This window comes from Lipotes vexillifer, unplaced genomic scaffold, assembly GCF_000442215.2.
Source record: "Lipotes vexillifer unplaced genomic scaffold, Lipotes_vexillifer_v1.1 scaffold201, whole genome shotgun sequence".
NCBI lineage: Eukaryota > Metazoa > Chordata > Mammalia > Artiodactyla > Lipotidae > Lipotes > Lipotes vexillifer.
Window position 1 is genome coordinate 109,128 of NW_006788159.1, and position 25,686 is coordinate 134,813.

General features: G+C 35.1%; 1 protein-coding gene across 1 annotated transcript in view; it reads right to left on the bottom strand.

Annotated features, from left to right (window-relative positions):
* The window catches only part of THEMIS (thymocyte selection associated), a gene marked incomplete at its 3' end in the record, with an annotated part of 146,539 nt that overhangs the window by 95,441 nt on the left and 25,412 nt on the right, over positions 1–25,686 (bottom strand). The window contains exon 2 of the mRNA XM_007461253.1: positions 16,629–16,787. Coding sequence (XP_007461315.1) covers positions 16,629–16,787 — 159 coding nt within the window. The remainder of the gene's footprint in view (positions 1–16,628; positions 16,788–25,686) is intronic.

Below are 25,686 nucleotides of genomic sequence, written 5' to 3' on the forward strand. Positions count from 1 at the left end.
GGCCTAGCAACACACTACTATCCCAATAGGAAAGTGAAGTGGTTAAAAGTATGAATTTTTGATTCAAACAACCTGGGTTTAAGTTTGGCCTCAGTCCTTTCCCCACTGTGTAAACTTGAGAACTTAAACTCTCAGGGTTATAATTTCCTTTTCTATAAAATGGAGAAAATTGTTTCATCTACCTCATAAAGTCATTGTGATGATTAAATGAGTCAATACATGTAACATGCTTAGATAGCACTTGACACAGAGCAAGCATTGAAAAAGCAAAATACAAGAAATAATAGGTATTCTTTCATACCATTTTCTTTCACTCTGGAATTCTAAGCCATTGTAGGATGGTTATAACATCAGAGAGATGAATACTTACAGGGCCAAAGAGGATCCAGTTTGGATCAAATTAGATGAGACAAAATATGTAGAATCCACAGTTCAGTATCTGACACAGCCTGAGCAAAAAAAGTTCCCAGCTACCATTACAGGTTTTGCCAGAGTGTTTGATTATGGAAAAGAGCCTCAGGTGACCTCTTTAGGTGCACTGCCTTTGGAGAAATATTTCCAGGTGGCTTTGAGGAATTTGTCTGACTCCAGGCTTTGATGAATTGCTTAGAATTTAACCACCAAAATTTTATGCCCATAATAAGCAGATTATAGGGAGATGTGAGCACATTTTAAATGCAAATATTGTGCTGGTTATAGTTATTCACAAGGTATACATTATACACAGTTGCTGAAGTTCCCTTGAACAAAAGAAGCAGCAAAATGCCAAGGCATTTTTGAAAATGTGTTTTATTCATGGCTCTGAAGGGTAGTTGAAGCCAACTGAGGGAGGAGTATACCCTCCCGCTATTTTAATGATCTTAATTTTGCTAATGGAATGTTAGTGGAAAGAGTTTGGGAGCCATGTGGTGCTGATTGCGTTGTTCAGTATTGATGTTGCTTGCAAATTAAATGTACCTAAGTAGCCACCTGTTTATGCTTATGATTATATAAAACCCCATATGTTTCCCTCTCTACACATGGGAGGTAAATATTGAAAAAATTATTCTGGTGTGAAGGGTGAAAACAGCAGCAATTCTTCTATAACTGTCAACATATGCTGTGGTGTTTCCTTTAATGTTGTGCTTTGTCCGACATATTTGCTGATTTTTACCATGCAGTGTTCAAAAAAATCTGTTACCCATGGTTATGCAAAACAATTAAAAATCAGTTTACATTAAATTCAAATTAGGAAGAGAGGTAATTTTCCAACGTAACCATAAGTTTTAAACGGATTTCAGAGCTTAAGATTTAAATAGGTTTTGATTTGCACAATAAAGAGAACCAAACTTTTTTTTCCTAAATTCACCAGCATATATAAAGGAACATTTTCTTCCTAAGCACATCCTTTTGATCCCATATTACTAGGCAACCAAAAAACTAACTCGAGTAACATAAATTTGAAAATCCCACCTGAAATTGGTAATAACTCTTCAACTGGCAAGCCCACCATCATTTCCACTGGATTGGCTCTGGAAAACAGTTTGCTGGACTTCATACAGAAGATTTGACTGGGTATTTAGTCAGCAAGAGCTCAAGAGCAGTTTTTGAGATGTCTTGTTAAGAGCACTGGGAGATCCGGCGCAGGTAACGACTTTGGAACTAGTTCAGACTATTCAGAGATATGCCCCGACTATAGCTTGCAGGAAAGATCAGAGAGACTGGACTTGCTGTTGTTGACCACTTTAGACACTACAGATAAACAAATTGGAGCTTCATATGGTTAATATCTGATCAAGAGGGATTTAAACGTCAACTGTCTAGCAGCCTACACCTGACAGTCTCTAACTTCGCAATAAAGTATCACAAAAAGACACAGAATATGTTAGAAAAAGATGAAAATTTACCCCATCATCAAAAACTAAGCATAACAGATCAGCTGCCCCCAAAGGCCAGAGAACTTATTTTCATAATAAGGAAGATAGAGCTGAAATAAGAGCATTAGAGGCCTAACCATGCTGGGTCTCATGAAACAAAGAAACCTCTCTAAAGTTTTTTAAAGATATTTAACAATCACTAAGTACCCTCTACAGCCCAAAGTTTGTAGTAAGCACTTAACAATTACCTCTTTTCATTTATTTAAATTCATGTTGCTAAAAAAAAAAAACAACCTGAGACAGAGACACTAAAAACCCTTAAACTGTATACTTAAAACAGCTGAATGTTATGCTATGTAAATTATAGCTCAATAAAGCTGTTAATTTAAAAAGTGGGAGTGAGGAAAGATGGACAGTTAAGTAATAGCTTGAAAAAAGCAGGTAGATGGGCCCTGTCATTAGTTCCTGGTGGGATGTAAATTGGCAGAATCTTTATTGAATGTGATTTGGTAATATGCATCAAAAGCTTTAAAAACATTTTTACTTTTGAAGTCGTAATTTTATGTATATGAAATTATCATAATAATCAGAAATGCAGGCAAAACTTCAGTTAAAAGGCTGTTCATTATAGCATAAATTGCACAAATGACCATGTTTGGAATGGATTTATTAATTATGGTATAAGTATATGATGGACTATTATATAGAAAATAAAAATTATGTTTTGAAGAATATTTAATGACATAGGCAAGTCCTCAGAAATAGGCTTACTTCTCATTATATTAAAACATGTCTGTATGTGTGTAGGTGTACTACTGGAAAACAACAGAAGGAAACTATATATTAATGCTAAATAGCTCTGGTGATGAGATTATAGGGAGCTATTCTCTCACCCCTGCATTTTCTTCCCTTTTCTAATTTTCTACAAGATAGATGTGGCATTGGTAAATTTGGGAAAAATCAATACATTTTATAACTTCTACACATGGACGTTTATAGCAGCTTCATTTATAGTTGCCAAAACTTAGAAGCAACTAAGATGTCGTTCAGTAGGTGAATGGATAAATAAACTGTGGTACATCCAGACAACGGGATATTATTCAGCGCTAAAGAGAAATGAGCTAGAAAGCCATGAAAAGACATAGGGGAACCGTAAATGCATATTACTAAGCGAAAGAAGCCAATCTGAAAAGACTACATAGTCAATGATTCCAATTGTATGACATTTTGCAAAAGTCAAAACTATGGAAACAGTAAAAAGATCAGTGGTTACCAGGGGTTGTGAGGGAGAGAGGATGAACAGACCGAACACATAGGATTGTTAGGGCAGTGAAAATACTCTGTATGATGCCATAATGGTGGATACATGTCATTTGTCTAAACCCATAGAACATACAACAAGAGTAAACTACAATGTAAACCATGAACTTGAATGATTATGAGGTGTCAAGGTAAATTCGTCAGTTGTAGCAAGCAATACCACTCTGGTAGGGGATGTTAACAATGGAGGAGACTGTGCAAATGTAGAGGTATATGGGAAATCTCTGTACTTTATGCCAATTTTGTTGTGAAAGCCTAAAATTTCTCTAAAAAATAAAGTCTACTGAAAAAGATCTTTTGTTCCAATGACAGAACCTCTAAATCTCTGATATGTAATTATGTATAAATACAGTAATGTGTTTTGCCAATGTCCACTTCAGGAAATGAAGACCGAGTAGACAATTTGTTTGGACAGTCTGGTTACTCTCATGAGAGTTCCTACATGGTGATACTGTTGAGGCAACACCATAAAGAGCTTTGAAGGAATTGTGCATGAAAGAGGAGATGGTAAGAGCAAAAAGTGATGAGATAGATTTTTAGAAGATGTGCACAAAATATTAATACTATGAGAACTTATAGAACAGTGCCAGTTGTAGAAAAGCCTATTTTAAAATGATATTTCTGACAGAATTCCATTCTGATTCTCAAATGTACATGGGTGGGTGAAAAGAACGTTTTGACCTAGAACTGCAGTCCATTTGTGTTCCAGATAATATATATTTTAGTTATCAAAAGACCAAAGACTTAGAAAAGAAATCTGATCACGTACTGAAGAGAAGGAAACATAGGCCAATAAAAAATGGAACTAAAAATTAGTGTAAAAGTCTGAATTTTTTGTGCATTTAGATTACTTCACATTTTCTTGCATCATATATGCAGAATACCCCTTTTTGTCTAGGAAAATATTTTGTATAATAGCAAAGATGAATCTATTTTGCTTAAGTGAGCACAGTGGGGGAAGAGATGCTTTAAGAGAGGTTGACCGAGAAAACTTGGAAGAATGGTCCATGATTCCTTGAATAGAAAATTGTCCAAAAAGCAGGGAGCCCTATTTAGGGCTTTTCTGAATCATGTGTCATCATAACATCCAGATGGAAAAATAAGAACAAATTCTTCCCTGTAGCTTACTTCTTTTAACGTAAGTCATTTAAAAAACAGAAGACTAAAAGTTATTTACTATAAAGCTATCAAATATATTTTAAATATTTTTACATAATTTTCTTATCAGGTCCCTTTATAAACTGATATTATAGTCAAAAAATAGCTACAATCATAAAATGGTTAAATGTGAAAGATTTAGTCATTTCAACGGTACATGAAATATAATAAATCACCACTGAATATAATATTACATGTTTTCGATTGATTAAGTACATAGTTTCCCAAATGAAACAATGAGAAAATTCGTTCTGAATTTTAAGTGAATTATTATTAAATATATTTAATGTATGAATGTACATACATTATGTATGTATTAGGTGTTTTGGTATCCATGCATAAAGGAGCAAGTTTCATAAATTTTAATCATTTAACCTTAATTTTTTGAAGAAATAATTATATTATTAATCGAATTTTGTCATTGGTTATTCTTACTACTTTCCTATATTTTTCACATTTATAATTAAAATGATTTTGGAAACAGTCTTACTGCTAAGGGATATAGATATGTTGGGAGATAATCCTCCACAGCATTTCTACGTGCCTCAGAAACTGGAGGTAAAATATTTGACCAGTATGGCAATGATAGGGGGTATCTCCTTCCTGAGAGGCATTTTAGGATACTAAAGTCTCCCTCCTCTCCTCCAAGATTTTCTTACATCCCAAAGTAATAAAGACATGTTTTCTTCAAGGGCAAAGAATGGCAGATTGGCCATCAGCCTCTTATACTTTGGGGATTTCCTAAACTCAGTGTTCCTCCACTGTGCATTGGGCACCCACCTGGCCTGTTCTATCTCACCCGTGGGAGATGGGGCTCAAGGGGAACCATTAAAGCATGATGCTCATGCTGTCGGCTGTACCATGAGGAATCAACTACTACAGTCATATGGGCTTATTGTTTCATTACTGATCTAATTTATGAAGTGTGGCAAGTCGGCCTGGCAGCTGTGAGGCTACTTAAAGATGGCTTGACCTCTTGACAGATGAAGTCCATTTTTCCATTTATCTGGTAGAAATTAATTTATGTAGGAAGCAATGCCTAAAGTTTGTCTTTAAAGCATGACTCAAATCCATTAAACATATGAAGGCAATTTTATAGTTAATAAATTTTCTAACATTCATTTAAAAATTCCTATGTCATGTTATTTAGGAGTAGCATTAATTTAGATTTTTTAACATTACAATGCTTACTGCATGTAACAGGAAAGTTAGAAAGGATGTCACATATCCAGGGGATTTGTGGATCCCCATTATAACACTGATGTTGGTTGACAAAAAGACCATCTCACTCTTTTCTATGATTAAGCAAAAAGTGCTTCAGAGCACAGACTCTGGAACAGTTTAGATCTGTATTGGTGCTCTCCAATATAGTACCACAGTTGGAGCATTGTATTGAGCATTTGAAATTTGGCCACTTGAAATTTGCATGGCCAGACTTGATATGTGCTGTAAGTGGAAAATACATGCTGGGTTTTAGACTTAACATGAAAAGAATGTAAAATATCTCAATAATTTTTCTATTGATTAGATATTACAAGGATAATATTTTAGATACATATTTTTACCTAAAATACATTATTAAAATTAATTCACTTTTTTTTTTTTTTTTACTTTTAAAAATATCTGTGCTAGGTAGCCTCTAAGATGGCTCTAATGATTCCTGTCCCTGCCACCTGGTTGTCACACCTTTGTGCAATCCCCTCCCAGATTGCACCAGCATGTGTCTGTCTGATCAAAAGAATATAGCAGAAGTGATGGTATTTCACTTCTGAGATTAGGTTACAGAAGACTATGGTTTCCATCTTGGGCTTGCTCGGATCACTCACTCAGGGGAAACCCTACGGAGTGGACCATGTGTCAAAGAAGTGAAGCTTCCTGGGATAGCCACATAAATAATGTTGGATGAATACACATTATATTTCTATTCAACAGTGCTAGTGTAGATTTAACATAACCACTTACTTAACTATGAGATCTTGGGCAAGTTACTTGACCTTTCTGTAACTCTGTTTTTTCATATGTAAAATGTGAATTCAATTAGTAACCTATGTATACATAAAAGTGTTTAGAACAGTTTTATATGCAAAAGTATTTAGAATGGTGTCTAGCACATCGTTAGGATTCTCATTTGAGAGTGTGATATGGTCAAGATAGACTGTAGAGTAGTAGAGAATGTTCCATGTCTAAGCTCTACTATCACATTTCTTACACATTTTGTTGCCTCCAGCAACAAAATTCCTCCACAATAATAAAATTCATAAAATATGATCTAAAATTTCAAACAGAAAAATATCTTCAATCTAGCCTTGTAATTTTAATGGTGGTTTTACAGATGAAACGACAACCTTCCTTGAACATATGGTTTAGAGATATTATGTAAACTTGCTGTTTAGAAATAAACTCTGTCCATCAGAAAAAAATGTATTTAAACTCTTTCAGGCTATTTCTTATGTCTAAAGAGAAAGCATTTATTATTCATGCTTAATAACACTATATAGGAGGAACAAATAGTTCCAAGAAGTATTCCAGAAATTTGGAACTTCATTATAACCCAAACAGTACATGATTTACTGATCTATGTGGACAACGCAATCAACTACCAAATATCAGAATATATTTTTGTTGTGTTTGGCAAGAATGGCATGTTTCCTTAGGACTTAGCTATGGACTTAGCTATGAGGGCTGTCTTCTAAAATAACAAATTATGCTTCTAAAGCAGTATGTTTATTTCCATAAAGAACTGAAATGATTGCTTTTTATTTCTTTTAATATATTGAACATTTTTTGAGATGACATAATAAAGATATATGGAAACATAACATTAATATAGGATACGCAACCAGTTATGTATATTGCAAGTTTAGTTTCCCACTCACATTTTAGTGAAAAATCACCTTCCAGTTTGTTCCCTTAAAGAGTCCCTGCCAAATTAACAAAGCTTTTCTTTCTTAATTGTTGCTTGAGTTTTCATTTGCTGGAGCTGCATCTATAAAGCTATATTTACTGGTTGAAGGCTGGATATCTTTCTTCAGTAGGGCATCTTTATTTGCAAAGAAAGGGTACCCTAGGTACCCTTGACAAGGTTATGGTCACCTTCATCAAAACTTTTGAACTACCAATGAGAAATTAAGGATCTGTGTTCATATACTTCACTTCAATACAGAACAGTGGATGATGTCAGTGTAATGGTGGAATAAGGACCTTTGAAAATTGTCTCCTCCAAAAAGCAGTAGAGAAACTGGTTAAAAAAGTCAGGATTAATTTTTTCAGAATTCTGGAAATTAACCAAAGAATTGCAGCAATCTGGAGAACATTTTTTAATGAAAAAGTAGCTGAATCTTGGTAAGAACAGCAAATTTTGCGGCATTTTAACTTGCTTGTATTCCCATTCTTCCAAACCCCTTCAATTCCACAGTAGCCTTGAAAACCAACAGCCCGCAATCATGGCAAAGCCAGCAGCCTAGCAGTCACAAGATGGAGGAGAAAGAAGTTGGAGTTCCTTCCAAGATCATTCTCAGAAAATTGTCATTATTTGACATGTCTGGTGACTTCCTGGAAGATTCTATTTGTAATGCTGTCTCTATTTGATCTATTTTGAGCTCAGTGAGTGGAAAATACTTTTCCTCAGAGCATTTGTCAAAAACAATGAGAGGCAATTATTTAATTTTTGTGGCTGCCTGCAGTGGTGTTTAACAGTTGGGGGAAAAAAATGGGCTAACCAAAAAGCCTAAAAGAAAAAGCTGAGGAATGAGATGTCCATAAGGACATTGAGAAGTTCCAACATATTCCTGGAAATCTAGAAGACCACATACATGTATATTACTGTGCACATGCCCAGAACTGTGTGCATGCTCAAGAAAGACCTGAGAAGTCTGTAAGCTCTCAAATCTGGTTGACTTTGAAGCACTACATGAACAGGAAGTAAAAGCTAAGCAAGAGTTTTCAGTTGCCTGGTTGAGTGTTGAAAGCATGCCTCCAAATGAACAGAGAACCTCTTAACAAGGACTGGAGACTTCTTGATTCCAGCTGTTTAAGGAAATATCTGTCCAGACATTCATTGCCAACCAAGCTAATTGAGCAGAGACTTCAATGACCACACATGATGAAGAATGCAGACTCTACAGATTTAGTTCAGAAAAGTCACTAAACAACCAGCAAAAACAAGCCCTGAGGAGGGAGGAGAATGCAACTTCTAGAGCTGACACATTATATTGTTGAAAATATCCAGTTTTCAACAACAAACTGTGAGACAGGCAAGGGAACAAGAATGTCTGGCCCATAAACAAGGGGAAAGAAAATCAATCAATTGAAACTGTTTCTGAGGAAGCCCAGACACTAGAATTCCTGGAGACAGAATTTAAACAGCTATATTAAATATGTTTTAAGAACTAAAAGAAACTATGTTTACAAATGAAAAGGAAGTATGGAAATACTTAATAAAGTATATTATTAAGTCTTAGCAAATAGAGAATATAAGTCAAATCTGAAAACAGGTCAATTGAGACTATCCATTCTAAGAAATAAAAAGTATGAAGAGAAATAAACAAAGCCTCAAAGACCTATGAGACACCATCAAGCATATAATACACCCTCTTTTTCTTTTCTTTTTATTGGCCGCGTCCCACCACTTGTGGGATCTTAATTCCCTGACCAGGGATCGAACCCACGGCCCCTGCATTGGGAGCGTGGAGTCTTAAACACTGCACCACCAGGGAAGTCCACCATTAAGCATATCAATATGTGAATAATGAATACCTCAGAAGGAGAAGAGAGAGAGAAAAATGTGTAGAAAAAATATTTCAGGAAATAATGGCAAAAACTTCCAAAATTTGATGAAAAACATTAATCTACACATTTAAGAATCTCAACATACTCCAGGTGGAATAAACTCAGAGATCCATGGCTAGACACATCATGATTAAAATGTTGAAAATCAACAGTTAGAGAATTTTGAAAAAAGAAGAGAAGAAAAGATTCATCATATACAAGGGTTTCTCATAAGATTAAAAGCTAATTTCTACTTAGAAACCATGGAGGACAGAAATCACTGGGATGACATACTTAAAAGTACTGAAAGAAAAGGACTATTAACCAAAAATTCTCTGTCCAGAAAAAAAAAAAAACCTTTAAAACTAAAGGAGAAATTAAGACATTTCCAGATAAACAAAAACTGAGAGAATTTATCACTACCAAACTTGCCATACAAGAAACATTAAAGGGTGTCTTTTAGGCTGAAATGAAAGGACACAAGTCAGTAACTCTATTCCATGTGAAGAAATAGAGTATCAATAAAAATAACTCTGAAAGTAAATTAAAAGAAAATTTAAATGTATGTTTTGTTTTCAATTTTTTTCTCATATCTTATTTTAAAAACAATTGCATAAAAAACAGTTACAAATCTGTGCTGATAGGCACACAATGTATAAAGATGTAATTTTTATAATAATAAAAATTTGAACCAAGGGGTAAGAAACAGAGCTATATGGGAGACAAATTTTATATGCTATTGAAATTAAATTCATTAATCCAAACTAGATTGTTATAAATTAAGATGTTAATTGTAATCCCCAGGCTACCACTGATAAAATAACTAAATATATATATGGGTATTTTTTAAAAAACCACCAGATTTCTGGTTTCTGGCATGGCATATAAGGAGTTTGGAAGTTGTCACTCTGTCCTAAAAAAATAGTGAAAAGTTGAACAAACTGAAAAATCAACAACTATTCTTAGATATATCAGAGAAGTGAGATCACAGGACAAACTACTGCCTCCAAAACTGGAGAGACAGACAGGCAAGTACAGAGAATCTCAATTTACCACAAAAGAAACTGCTACAAAAACTAATACCGGGGTAGACAAATCCGACCTGTAATTAATGAATCACTAGAGGCTCAGAAAGTCTGAGAGTAAAAAATTCCAGGGGAACTTAGTCATAGGGGGGCCCACAGTTTTGTAAGTTTTACCACCAAAAACTTAACCAGGCTCTCACAGTGAATATCAGAGAAAAATCCCCTCATGCTTCTGGTGAGGGGAAGGCAAAAGAAACCATTTTGAAATAGGCCAGAGCATTCTGTTCTTAATAAGACCTGCCCTCGAGAGAAACTATTGGTGTTTTATCAGGACTCATTGACCCAGAGGGATGAAAATACGCAACTAACACCCACCCTAGCCTTCGACTTAGGGAAAATACACAACAAAAGCCCACTCTCACCTTTCCACTTGGGGAAAGGGAAATACCCAGCTTTAGCCTGCTCTGGTCTCCCACAGGGGAGAAGGGAAATACCCAACTCCAACCCACTCCAGCCATCCCGTTCCACCTAAAGATGCAGAGAATGGGACTGAGAAGCATTTGTGAAGTTCACAATTCAGAGGCACAAGCTCACAAAAATACTATAACAATCATAGGACTAGAGAATGTTTCCACTCCTGCCACAGCTTACTGCCACATTACTAAAGGCCTATTCACTACAGCTCCTTTTAACCAGTACATGATGCCTAACCATCATGAAAAAAAGTACAAGGCATACTAAAAAAAGCAAAAAAAGACAACTGAAGAGACAAATCAAGCATAGAATCAGATATGGCAGCAATGTTGGAACAATCAGACCAGGAATTTAAAAACAATTATGATTAATACGCTAAGGTTTCTAGTGGATAAAGTACAACTGGTGGGCAACGTAAGCAGAGAGAAAGAAGCATAAGAGAAAATCAAAATGAAGTGCTAGAGATCAAAAACACTGTAATGGAAATGAAGAATGCTTTTGATGGGCTCATTAGCAGACTGGACATAGCTGAGGAAAGAATCTCTGAGCCTGAGGATATATCAACAGAACTTTCTAAAACAGAAAAGCAGTGAGGAAAAAAATATAAAACAAAAACACAGAACAGAATATCCAAGTACTGTATGACAACAACAAAAGGTGTAACATATGCATAATGGAAATATCAGAAAGAAAAGAAAGAGAAGTAAGAACAGAAGCAATGGGCTTCCCTGGTGGCACTAATAATCTGCCTGCCAATGCAGGGGATATGGGTTTGAGCTCTGGTCCAGGAAGATTCCCCATGCCACAAAGCAACTGCGAGCCCGTGCTCTAGAGCCCACGAGCCACAACTACTGAGCCCATGTGCCACAACTACTGAAGCCCGCGTGCCTAGAGTCCATGCTCCACAACAAGAGACGCCACCGCAGTGAGAAGCCGGCACCGCAACAAAGAGTAGCCCCTGCTCTCCACAACTAGAGAAAGCCTGCACGTAGCGACAAAGACCCAACACAGCCATAAATAAATAAATAAATACATAAATAAATACATAAATTTATTTTTAAAAAACAGAAGAAATAATTGAAGAAATAATGATTGATAATTTCCCCCAAATTAATGTCAGACACCAAACCACAGATCCAGGAAGCTCAGAGAACACTAAACAGGATTCTAAAAAAAACTTCATAAGAACATCATATTCAAACTGCAGAAAATGAAAAGTAATGAAAAAATCTTGAAAAAGGTCAGAGGAAAAAAATCTTACCTATCATACTTGTAGAAGAACAGAGGTAAGAATTGCATTTAACTACTCCTCAGGAGCCATGCAAGCAAGAAGAGAGGAGGGTGAAATATTTAAAGCGTTGAGGGAAAAAAACCCCACCAACCAAGAAATCTGAATCCTAATATTCTTTAAAAGTGAAGGAGAATTAAAGACTTTCTCAGACAAACAATGACTGAGGGAATTTGTTCCAATAGAACTGCTTTGCAAGAAACGTTAAAAAAAGTTCTTCAGAGAGAAGAAAAATTGTATGTCAGAAACTTGGAATTACATAAAGGGAAAGCAGCAGAAAAGGAATGAGTGAGAATAAAGTAAAAACTTTTATTTTCTTATTCTTAGTTAACCTTACAAATTTTGTTTGCTCATAATAATAATATCAACAATGTATTCAATTATAATCTGAAAGGATCAATAAAATCTCCTAGAACTAATAAGTATAGCAAGGTTTCAAGACACAACGTTAATATACAAAAGTCAATCACTTTTATTTATACTAGCAATGAACAAGTGGAATTTGAAATTAAAGGCACAAAACCATTTACATTAGCACCAAAACAATGAAATAGGTATAAATCTGACAAAATATGTACAAGATGTATATGAGGAAGACTACAAAACTCTGATGAAAGAAATAAAAGAACTAAATAAATGGAGATATATTCTATCTTCATGAATAGGAATATATAATATTGTTTAGATGTCAGTTCTTTGCAGCTGCATCTATAGCTTTAATGCAATGCCAGTCAAAATCCCAGTAAGTTATTCCGTGGATACTGACAAACTGATTCTGTGGTTTATATGGAGTGGCAAGAAACCTAGGATAGCAACATTAAAGGAGAACAAAGCCAGAGAACTGACAAGACTTACTATAAAGCTGCAGTAATCAACACAGTGTGGTACTGGTGAAAGAATAAACAAATCAGTGAAACAGAATGGATAGCCCAGAAATAAACCCATCTAAATATGGTCAACTGATCTTTGACAAAGGAGCAAAGGCAATACAATGGAGCAAAAATTGTATTTTCAATAAATGGTGCTAAACAATTGGACATTCACATGTTAAAAAAAAAAAAAAAAAAGAATCTAGACCCAGGTCTTAACACCCTTCACACAAATCAACTCAGAACAGATCACAGAGTTAAGTGTAAAATGAAAAACTATAAAACTCTTAAAAGATAATGTAGCAGAAAATCTAGATGACCTTAGGTTTGATGATGAATTTTTAGACATGACACCACAGGCAAAATCTATGAGAAAAATACCTGGTGGCGCAGTGGTTGAGAGTCCGCCTGCCGATGCAGGGGACATGGGTTCGTGCCCCAGTCTGGGAAGATCCCACATGTCACGGAGCGGCTGGGCCCGTGAGCCATGGCCACTGAGCCTGCGTGTCCGGAGCCTGTGCTCCGCAACGGGAGAGGCCACAACAGTGAGAGGCCCACGTACCACAAAAAAAAAAAAGAGAGAGAGAGAAATAATTGATAAGCTGGATTTCATTTTTAAAAAATTGCTCAGTGAATAATACTGTCAAGAGAATGAGAAGACAAGCCACAGTCTGAGAGAAAATATTTGCAAAATATTTGCAAAGGACATGCCTGATAAAGGACTTGTATTCCAGAATACACAAAGATCTCTTAAAAGCCAACAATAATAAAACAAATAACCTGATTAGAAAGTGGGCAAAAGACATGAACAGATGCCTCACCAAAGAACGTGGCATGGCAAATAAGCATATGAAAATATATTCAACATTATACGTCATTAAGGAATTGAAAATTAAAACAATAAGATACCACAATTGTATGCATATTAGAAGAGCCAAAATCCAAAGCACTGACAGCATAAAATGCTGATGAAGATGCAAAGCACCAGGAATTCTCATTCATTGCTAGTAGGAATGCAAAATGATGCAGTCATTTTGGAAGACAGTTTGGCAGTTTCTTTAAACTAAACATATCCTTACCATATGGTCCAGCAATCATGTTCCTTGGTATTTACCCAAATCAGTTGAAAATTAATATTCACACAAAAACCTGCACATGAATGTTTATAGGAGTTTTATTCATAATTGCCAAAACATGAAAGCAACCAAGTTGTTCTTCAATAGGTGAATAGCAAAATGAATGGTGGTACATACAGACAATGAACTATTATTCAGTGCTAAAAAGATATGTTACACACCATAAAAAGACAGTGGTATTTTGATATTGAGGAAGCTGTGCAAATTTGAGACAGGTAATATAGTATATGGGAAGTCTCTGTACCTTCTGCTCAAATTTGCTAACGAACCTAAAACAGCTCTAAAAAATAAAGATTTTTTTTTAAAAAAGGGAAATAAAATTGTACACTAGAAAATATCTATTTAACACAAAAGAAGGCAAAAATGGACAAATAGAGAAACACAAAAGACCTAAGACATATGGAAAACAAATAGCAAAATGAAAGATGTAAATCTTACACTATCAATAATTACACTAAATATAAATGGATTAAATAATTAAAAGGCAGAGGTTGGCAGAATGGATTAAAAAAAAAAGCCCATCCAACTATATACTGTCTACAAGAGACTTACTTGTAGATTCATACTTCAGATTCAAAGACACAAGTTATTTGAAAGCAAAAGAATAGAAGGTAGACCATGAACATAGTAACCAAAAGAGAACTGGAGTGACTACAGTAATATTAGAAAAAAATAGATTTTAAAACAAAAATTGTTTAGGATATTATACAATGATAAAAGGGAAACTCCACCAAAAAAAGGTAACAATTATAAACACATATAAACCTTACATCAGAGTCCCCATATACATGAAGCTAGAGCTGACAGAATTGAAAAGAAAAACAGACAATTCAACAATAACAGTTGGAAACCTCAATACTCCACTTTCTAAAAGGGATAGAACTAGACAAAAGATCCACAAGGATATAGAATACCTGAACAATCCTATAAACCAACAGACATCTGTAGAACACTCTATACTACAACAGCAGAATATATATTCTTCTTAAGTGAACACAGGGCATTCTCCAGGATAGGCCATATGTTAAGCCATAAAACTAGTCTCAAAAGACAAAGTATGTCTTCTGACCACAATAAAATAAAATTAGAAATCATTACCCCCCAAGAAATGGAAAATTCACAAATAAGGAAGGATGGTTTAAAAACATATTGGATTCTTTGAGTTTAAAATCTAACTGGGAGTCTATTGCTATATAGGATGGGGTAATGAGGAGTAATTAGAATTAAACAAGGAATAAGATTTCAGTTGAAAGGGAAAAAATATTGGAGCACTTGGAATAATCCTCTCCTCATACAGTTAAATTATTTTAATTTTCCAAACCTCAGCTCAAGAATAACATTCTCTGAAAAGCTTTCCCTGACTCCACCAATGATGATAATAAGGTTAATAATGGTAATATAAGCTGACACTTTTTTATAGCCCTTGTTATATGACAAGTATCACTCTAACCAATATAAATATATTTCAATATTTAATCCTTCCAACAACACTAAGAGATAGTATTATTATTCCCATTTTACATGAGAAGAGGGTAAATAATTTGGCAAGGTTACCTAACTAAGAAGTGACAGAATTGGGATTCAAATATAATGATTCCAAAATCCATGTTCTGAAGCATAACCAACTGGAGTTAGATCCATCTTATCAAGACTCTCACAGAACCCATGCATACTTCAGTTATACCATAAACTACACTACGTTGTAACAGCTTACTAGATTGTCCTCTTTCACTAATCATTCACTGATAAACAATTATTCAACCAACAGGAAATTATTGAGCACGTTCCCTGTGCCAGAAAATGTGCTTGTTCATAGAAATAAAGCCACATACGTCATATTTCATCTGTCAAAGAGTTTTAGTCTCAAGCAGAGTTCAGCAAACTATAGTTCACAGGCCAAATTCTGTTGGCCACCTGTTTTTGTAAATAAATTTTTATTGAACCACACGTGTGATCACTGGTTTATGTAGTGTTCATTGGTTTATAAACCAATTGGTTTATATTGGTTTATCTGTAGCTTCTTTCATGTTACAACATCAGAGTGGAGTAGTTGTTATGGAGACCATTTGGCAGGCAAAGTCTAAAATATTTACTATCTGGTCCTTTACAGAAAAAGTCTGCCAACCCTGGTCTAAAGAATAAGACAAATAAGAAAATCATTAATTACTACCCAATAAGGTGCATGCTATGGTGCCCAAGATACTACGGGAACATAGAGGTATCCAGATTAGATTATAGAGTCAGCAAAAGTTTTCTAGGAGACCTGATATCTGACCTAATTTTTGAAGGTTAGCTAGTTAAAGAAGAGCAGCCAAACTTGTCAGTAAGGCCAGACAGTGAAGTTTAGCAGTGATCCAGGGAGCCAGGGATAAAGAGGGTAAATATGTTTAGGAAATATTCATTAGTTCTACATAACTTATGAAAATATATCTTTAATTTCTTCATTCCCACTACCTGGCACAACTAATGGTGCATATAGTTAAACTCACTAAATATTTGTTATCAGAAAATATTAAGTCCTAAGTAAACAATGTTTACTGAAAAGGGGAGAAAATATTTGCCTTCTATTAGTCCCTAAAATCACTAAACTATAAGAATCCCGATGTTTTCACCCACTGCCCTAGAGTTAAAAAAAAACAAAAACTACCAGTTTTTCATTGTTTTCAGCTGTAGAGACGTATATACCATTTAAGAATACAGTTTTACAAATGAGAAATGGTTGCAAAATACTGTACCTGGAAAATTCATAGGCAGTTCAAATGGTTGTGGAGACTCACAACCTTCAATGTGCTCACAAATTTCGGCTATGATCTTCTTAATTTTGAGGCCAGTAATTTTAATCACTTCTCCTGTTGACAAACAGCATTCACTTCCAAACATTTCATAAATAGAACCTGAAAAAAAAAAGAAAAATAGTTTTTAAAAAAAGAGTTCAATAATGAAGAACAAAGTAGAGTCAAAAGTCTCATATGAAGTATTTTTATTCAGTTCCTCTCAGATACCTGCTAAACAGGAATTTAATCAAGCTTGGCAAAATATACAGCATGTACCAGGAAAAATATTAGATTTTCACTTCATCCACTGAGCAAAGTGTAAACAATCTTATTTTTGTTATTATTGTAAATTGAATTTATGGTCCTCAGCACCTTTAGCTCATATTTCCAAGGTCAAGCTACAACCATGTCTTCCCCTGCTGGGATTTATGATCTTTTTTGGCTAGGTCATAGAATTAAACTCACATGAGTCAACAATGATCTGAGTAAGTACTGCAAACAAGGTTGTAATACAATCTAACATCCAAAGACAGAGCATTTGTACACCAGGGCTTCATATTAAGAGCACCATATCTATTTATAAGACCTAGTTCTCTTCATTATCATGAATATAACATTTTGTCCATTTTATCTCTTGTTTTTGACAAGCTGGAAACAACTCTCAACATCTTTATGGCAATAGGGGGCAGACAAACCCAGATAAACTGAAAAGCTTCATTTTAGTTCAGGATTTCAGTCTCCTTCCTAAAAAACCTTTTATCATAGATGTCAAAGCTAAATTTTTCATCCATTTATTTCCCTTTTATATCTCCTGATGGAGGAACACTGAGCAGTGAAATAACCGAAAGATTAGCAACAGGAAAGAGGAGAAGCAAAAGTTCTGGGTAATCTAGCCCCAGTAAAAAGGAAACAACCCCAAAACTACATCTCTGGGATATTATCGCTTTACAATAAAGCAGTAAACTAGAGGCTGATGTAAATAAACATTGCAGAACTGTGGGGCGTGAAACATATCAATTTTTCCTTGCTTCCAATATGATTTATACCCTCTTTACCACACTAAAATATAGATAATATGAGCACAAGATTTTAGGTTTGTTGGTTGGTTTTCTGAATTCTTCTGTTGAAACACCTCTTCATAGAATCTTGCCTGATATGTAGCAAGTACCTGAAATATTTTTATAGCATTAATGGTTATCATAAAAGTTATTAAGCCCAGCATTCAATCTAGCTTTAAACAACTCTGTGGTTTTATCAGAGTCTCTACAGAGAGCAGGGGGCACACGCAAATTAAAACAATTTAAGGAGACTTTAACAAAGGGACAATTTACACACAGGCACAGACAGTTCTAGGCAACACAAGAACATAAATGTCCTGATCTCACTCTTTTTCCTCCCACTGGATCATCTGCCAGGGCACCCCATTGCTCCAATTCAGCCAGAAGCCAGAGGACAATGGAGCTGCTGACTCCACAGAAGTCAACCTCCCAGGCAGAGTGGAAACGAAAATTAGCACACCAACCTTACTGTCTATTATTTAATGAGGATCATTTTTGCAGACATGCTAGTATATGAGCTCCTTGTATACTTCTAAACTCCCTCCTTTTCTCATACTATTGCCTTAACTACACATGCGTTCATACTTTTTATTAACTCCAATACATTGTGTTGTCAGCCATCTCAAATCCCTCATGGAAAAAACTGGTATATTAAAAAATAATAATAAATCCACAGTGACATTTTCTTCCAGTGAACTCAGAATAATTATTTTCTATGACCTTCATTCGGAAATTAATCACATAGTAACTTTACTTCTACAGTATTATCTCATCCTGTACTTAACCTTTTATGACTTTAGTTTCTGTTACTCCCAATTCAATTGTAAGCTTCATGAAAAAAAATATTGCATTATATTATTGCATAACTACCAACACATCAACCTCCCTTCCTCATTCATTCAGCAAACTTTAATGAATACCTACTATGTGTCAGACATTGCAATTGGCAGTAGAACAAAATGCATATGCCTTCCCCATAGAAGCACTGTTTTGAAGGGAACAGACAAGTAAGCAGACAATTGAAGCAGATTATGAGAAAGTTATAATATAGAAAATACAGGGCATTGTGAGAGTAAATTGGAGGCATTTAATTAAGCAATTATATGGGAAAGAGATTAGGAAAAGATTTGTGGAGGAGAGGACAGCCGAGCTGAGTTTTAAAGGAAGCATCACAAAATGTTAGGACAGGCAGAGGATATAGTATTTGAAAAGGCAGTGAGATGCAAAAGAGTCTGATACATTCTGGAAACTTCACATAATTTGTTATGTCTCAAATATAAAGTAAGAAATGGGAACTGGTAAGAAAGGAGACTGGAGAAATAGAGGGAATCCAGATCGTGCAGTGTCTTTATAAAATTACCAATAAACAAAAAAGCCAATCAAAGTCTGAAGCAACCTCAGAGTCAGAGAATTTATATTTTCAGTTATCAATGTCCAGGAACTAATGCCAATTTAATGAGAGGTCATATGTTTCTAGGCGCTTGCTATCCAAAGTATGTCCTGCTGCATCACCTGGGAGCTTGTTAGGATCTTAGCCAGACCCTAGACCTACTGAATCAGAACCTGCATTTTTAACAAGATCCCCAGATGATTCATAAGTACATTAAGGTTTGGAAAGCACTGGTCTAGACAACAAATGTATGACTGAAATAATCTCTGTTCTGAGATTGTTGCAAAACTCACCAAGAGAGAGAAGGACATGTCAGGTAGAGGACGCACTCAGCGTCATTGAGATGGAGGATGTTGTAAGTAAGGACAGGGAAAGGGAAGGATTTTAAACAGCAAAGTGACATGGTAAGATTTTTCTGTGCCACACGAAATAGAACGTAATTGGACCTATCCTGTTTCAGCAGAAGTTTGTTTGGCTTAATTTCAATGCAACAAATGTCTAATTGCAGATGTAATGTATAGCAAACTGACTCACTTGGAATGCCATCTTTCTTTCAAAGGTTCCACTGGAATTCAAAATTAAAAGATGAGTTTATGTGAGACTACACAGGGGATAGAAGCCAGAGAATTCTAAGAGAAAATTCTGTGAGTTTTAGTCACCACACAAAAGGCTTTTGACACCTCAGGTCTCTTTCTAATCATCCCTCTCACTTTGAAAAAAGAAAATCACTTTTTTCAATCATGTAAGGAAAAGAGCCTCATGGAAATGTTAATCTTTAACATTTATCTTTAATTCTTTGTGACTTCCAATTTTCTCTAAGCAAGAAAGCTATTAATTCATTTTAATAAAGAGAGAGGTCAGTGACACCCAACTCTAGAAAGTTATGTCCCTGATAGGTGACAAGTACATACAGCAAATCTCAAACCCCTGAAACTTGAAGAGCTCTTGTACATCATTATCATCATTATAGTGTCTCTTAAAATACATTTTTTTCAGTGAAAATATAAAATGGTTAATTTAAAAAACAGCCAACTTTCATAATCTCAGAACAAGCACATATAATATGCCTAATTGCCTTTTTAAAATTTGCTGAGATGTGTCTGAACTATGTGTTTGTGTAAATATAGATATAAAAATAGTTTTCATTTCATTTTTAACCACAAGACATGCATTTTGAATATGCAAATCTAGAATCTATTAAATCTTTACAGACTGATTCTTTCCAAGTCAGAGCATATGTGTTCAGGATGAGACCAAACAGCAGAGAAAGCTGAACAAAGCAGCCTGTTTTCAGTGATCAAACATTGCCCCTGAAGGCTGTAATGAAAGTCATATGCCTCTGAAATCACCTTTTCTGAAATGCTACTTTGCTCAATAAAAATGACACATTAATATCCTTTTATGAGCCCATCCCTTATTTGACAATCCATATAAGCAATGCTGTGATCACATGGAAGAAACCAAAACAATTGGTTCCATAGATTTTCTTCCTTTTCCTTTACAAAGTTGAAAATGTACGGCAGTCAGGGAAGAAGAAACTTACATTATTTAGAGGCTTTTTTCCCTTTACTCAACATATACTCATTTCCTCCATTTTCCCACCCCACCATCTCCCACCCCCACCATACCAGCCACTCATCCCATCATCAGCCTGTCAAAGTTCAACCAATCCTAAAGATTCAGCTCATATTCATTGTCTTCTTGAAAGCCTTCCTTTATTGCCACCTAAGTAAGAATTAATTCTTTCCTCTGTGCTCCAATAGTACTTTGCATGTATCTCCATTATGGCCCCTATGTGATCATTATCACAGCCTGCTGTTAGGATATTATTTTCTGACCACTGATATTATATATACTTTAGAATTTATCATGATATTCTAAAGAAGAGACATAATCTTAACTATATTTATATCCCTCCTCACATACACACAGCTAATTGCACAGTTTTGTCAATTAGTGGATCCTTAGTGAATGTTAAATTATAACTTAGCTTTACTGTAAAATGACAATAAATTATTGTGAATATAGTAGAAGTCTTTCTCCATTAACAGTTTAAAGCATAGACAACCCAAGGCTTTGGCATGGGTTATATCTTCATTTGGTATAACTAATAACAAATGTGCAAGCATATGTGAGATTAGCTGGTCACTTTGTGAATTCCCTAGACAAGGAATATTAAGGGCAGGTAATTCTATAATATGAATCTCTGCTTGTTAAATTTGCCATTTTTCATTATGTTTACCATTTTTATATTGCTGGACTTGAGGATGAGGCTCATAAAATGATCTGAGATATGTTTGGAGGAGTTAGGAATTTACTCTGTAAAGTAGGATTGATATTGTATGACAGTGTCTACAGACTGGGCTTGCTGGTAGAGATTTATCCTTGCTCCTCATAAACAATTGTGGTTATTCTTTATTATTATTACATGGCCAGTATTCCATAAGGAGACTATCTCCATCTCCTGTAAGGCAAAGTTATTCCCATGCACTACATGAAGAATATATCTAAAAATAGATGAACATGATATTTGAATGTAGTTTGCACATAAATAAGCATAAAACAGCAAGCTTGCAGCTTTACTAGGGATGGATTCTACCAGTTAGATACTGGGTATACCACTGAGATGTATATCTGAATATTGATCGAAAATGATCTTTCAAGGTCATAGAGACTCTCTTCCCTTCTGCCAAAATATCAATATAAAGAGGGGAAAAACAGTGGCACCAAGTATTAAGGAAAATGATGGCCAACGCCAAATAGAGCTAAGGTATAATCTCTCTTACTTCTAAGAATATGGGGGTTTTTAATGTGAATTTAGGCTTTAAGTGTTAACCTGGAAATCAAGTTTAGAGACAGAAATATGCTAGAAACTATAGTGAATATTGGTGGGTCTTATAAAATTTGAACATGGGGGAGCAATGAAAACCATAATGGGTGGAAAAGGGTGGAGCCTGAGAGTCAATAAAGCAGGTTAAAATCATAGTGAGCCCAGAAACCAGAAAATGTCCAACTTTTCAACTACTCTGAGTGAAATGTGAGGCATTTAGATGATTACGTTTTAGTGGTTGAGGAAGAAAGATTAACAGTTCCCTTCACCAGCTAAAAATTTGATGTTTGTTTAATGGTGGAATCAATTTAATAGATTGAATAGAACTGTACTTAGAGGGTTTGTAAGTTGGTGTTACGAGAGAAGTCATCATCACAGCTCTTTGTGTCAACAAGTATCAGACCAAATGGATTTGAGATGTATGAAATGGATATCCCTCCTACATATCTATGAAACATTTCCTTATGATGATGGAACAAATCAGTGATTCTGTATCTCCCGACATTATTATTGGCCAAATATTCCCCACGTTTTACCCAGATTTTAATTCTCAAAATTACATCGTAAGTAATGTTATAATTTCTTATATGAACAATGTTGCATTGGGAGTTGGTTTACTGTTTTAGGAATGACTTGATTTCAAGTACATTTTTTATACTTAAATATAAATACTTGCCTATGTTTTATATCCTAAATGTTAAATAAAGCTATCACAGACCTCTATAGCCATTTAAAATCATAAAATCAATGCACTGATTGAATTGTTTATACATGGGCTCCAATGAACTATAATGTGTTTATCCAATGCATACAAAATGAAGCTTCACTATATTACAAATTTTCCCTAAGTTCATTAGTATTGAATACTTCATTAACTATTCTGCTTATGAAATATGAATTTTGAAGTTATTTTATGTTCATTGATTTAAATAATTTTTAAAATGCTTGAATTTTGTATGTCTATTTTTTATTTTATTTTTATAATAATTCATTTGTATTGCATTTTATTAAAGTACCAGTCCATAATGGATTGGGAAAAGAAAAGAAATTGGACCTTCACTACAGATAGTTTGAGAAGCTCTTCTCTAAATGGTTAAGTACAAATATGACCACAGTCAGTCAGTGCAGGGAAACAGGATGTAGCCTCAGGGAGTTAGAGTAAAATTTGAACATACTGGAAAAAGGAAAGTTATAGCCTAATACACAAAATCTTAGTATTATTAACTCATCTATCTCAATGTCACCAGCAGCCTGAGTGCCCTGACTAAAAGACACAGGAAGTTTAATCAACTTGACAGTAATAGTCCTAATTGCAAATTACTACATTGGCATCCTGATTTGTACATTATACTCTTCTGAGTTGTATGAGGCAGTGCTTGAACCTAATTGACCCCGGACACTTTGAACTGTTGGATCTACACAGTAAGAACCAAAGCCAGGAGCAGGTGAAATCCCCTAAGAGATGAATTTTGTGAGTTCTATCTAACTAACTTGCCAGGTATTCTCCATGAGAGAGATGGCAAATATCTATACTATATTCTACCATTCTCCCTTCCCATCAGTAATCATCCATGGCACATTTCCAGCTGAATCCAGATGAGGCCGAATAATCCTCCTCAACATAAAGTTCCTGGTGACTATCCATCAGTTGAAGATGGCAAGCCAGGTATAAATTATTCCAGCCCAGTCCTGTACTATGACTTTTCTTGCTTTCATTAAGCCCCCTTGGGTGATATTTATTTTTAAAGATTTTAATCTTCAGATTGGGCTAATTTACCCTCAAAGGCTTAGTAAAAGAAATCTGGCAGAAGAATACAGGGTCCCTCAATCCATCATTTTTTTCCAGACAGCTGTCTGAATTGAGGCATAAAACATCTAACTTGATAATAATCACAACTTTATATAGCCCAATGGCAGCTGTAGGATTAGTTTCAATTTCATTTTATATTTCTAAGCCAAGTGCCATTAATTCTAATGACCTCTTGAATCACTGGTCTTAGTGTCTTAAATACCATCACATCCTACTAACATATTAAAATGACTGAATGTCTATACAATACCTCTACCAACTGGTTGTCCAAACTATATCTGAACACTTTCACTGATGGAATTCCAATTATTTTAAGGTGACCCACTCTACTTTTGAGCAATTCTGTTAAAAAGCTCTACATTTTAAGTGTAATATGTGTTCTTATGGGATATACACACAATTAGAACAATTTTACCCTTAGAATCATACAGAAAACAACTATTTAATTCTTATACATAGCAGCCTTAAAATGTGTGAAGATAGCCATCACCAGTTGCTCCTTATAACAAATCAATGTGTCAAACGACTGAAATACGTTCAGGGCCACTGCTTACAGCATAGGTTGCCCATTATAAAACTACCTGAAGCACAAGTTATAAGGATGTCAGTGGCATTTGGGAGTTGTGTGACAAGGTATCATGCCCCTCAAAAATACACATGCCCTTGACTGTTCCAGAAGAGGTTTGATAGTGCCTGTTGGGTATGTTCTAAGGTGGCTGCTTCAGCTCCTACCATCATGCTTGAAATTCAGCTAGTGAGAAAGAGAGATAAAGAGAAGGAAACATTCCTTTTGTTTCAGTGGCATGCAAGAGAAATTTCACATGTCAAATAGTACTATCACAACCCATTGGCCAAAACTTAATCAAGTGGCCACTTTAAGCTTCAAGAGAGCTGTGCAGCATCTTTAGCCAGGCAGCTGCATTCACAGCTGAAAGCTCTATTACCACAGAAGATGGAGAGAACAAATATAGTTAGAGGGGCAGCTAACAGTCTCTGATCCAAAAGGTGAGGGAAAGGTATGTATATTTCAGGATTTAAATTAGGTGGCATGTGCCTATAAAACTTACATTGTCTTATGAAGAAAAAAATGTATATTTTTATTTGAAACACCAAAGACAGGAGGTCTGTTGCTGAGGTTGAGACTGCAGGATGAAATTTCAGGGTTGAACTTTATCTCCCTTAAGAGATACAACTGTTAAACACACACACACACACACACAGACACACACACACTTCTTCTCTCCATTCATTCCTAGGCATTTAATTAGGTAAAAATCACAGATAAAAATGCCTTCTCTAGAGTCAGTTTCAAAACCAGGATCTACATTTGATAAATGTGTGACTTCAGCCAATATCTTCTTCTATAAAATGGGGATAGTGCCTCAATTTCTTTATCCTTAAAATGAGGTGGTAAATTTACCTCTGATAGTTGCTATGAGGATCAAAGTAGAAAATTTTTAAGTGCATAGCCCAGAATGTGGCATCTATTTAGGGTTCAGTAAATATTAGCCATTATTGGTGTCATTATTATTACTTCATATGATATTGTTTAAGACCGAATAATTCAGTATAATGTTATACTATTGTAAACTGGTGTGATTTTCTTGGTTCAGATGAAAATAAAGGTCTTCTTATGGATAGGGATGGGGTTTTCCCTGAATAAAAAAATTATTTTCTTTGTCATCCTAAGGAAGAGAAAATTACAGAAGTGAAAATAGAAACTTGAGAAGATGGACTTGGGCTGGGAATAAAGATACATCAAAGGTTAATTTTTGCCCACCTTGTACCAACGAACCTTGGTATGCCACAAATGGGTTACAAGTATGCCAACATGTTGAAATCTGTCTTCCTTGAGGTGACCAACTAAGATAGGTCTGGGATGACTAGTGGCTTTGGCTGGTGGCTCTGGCTGCAAGTTACCTTGTCTATTT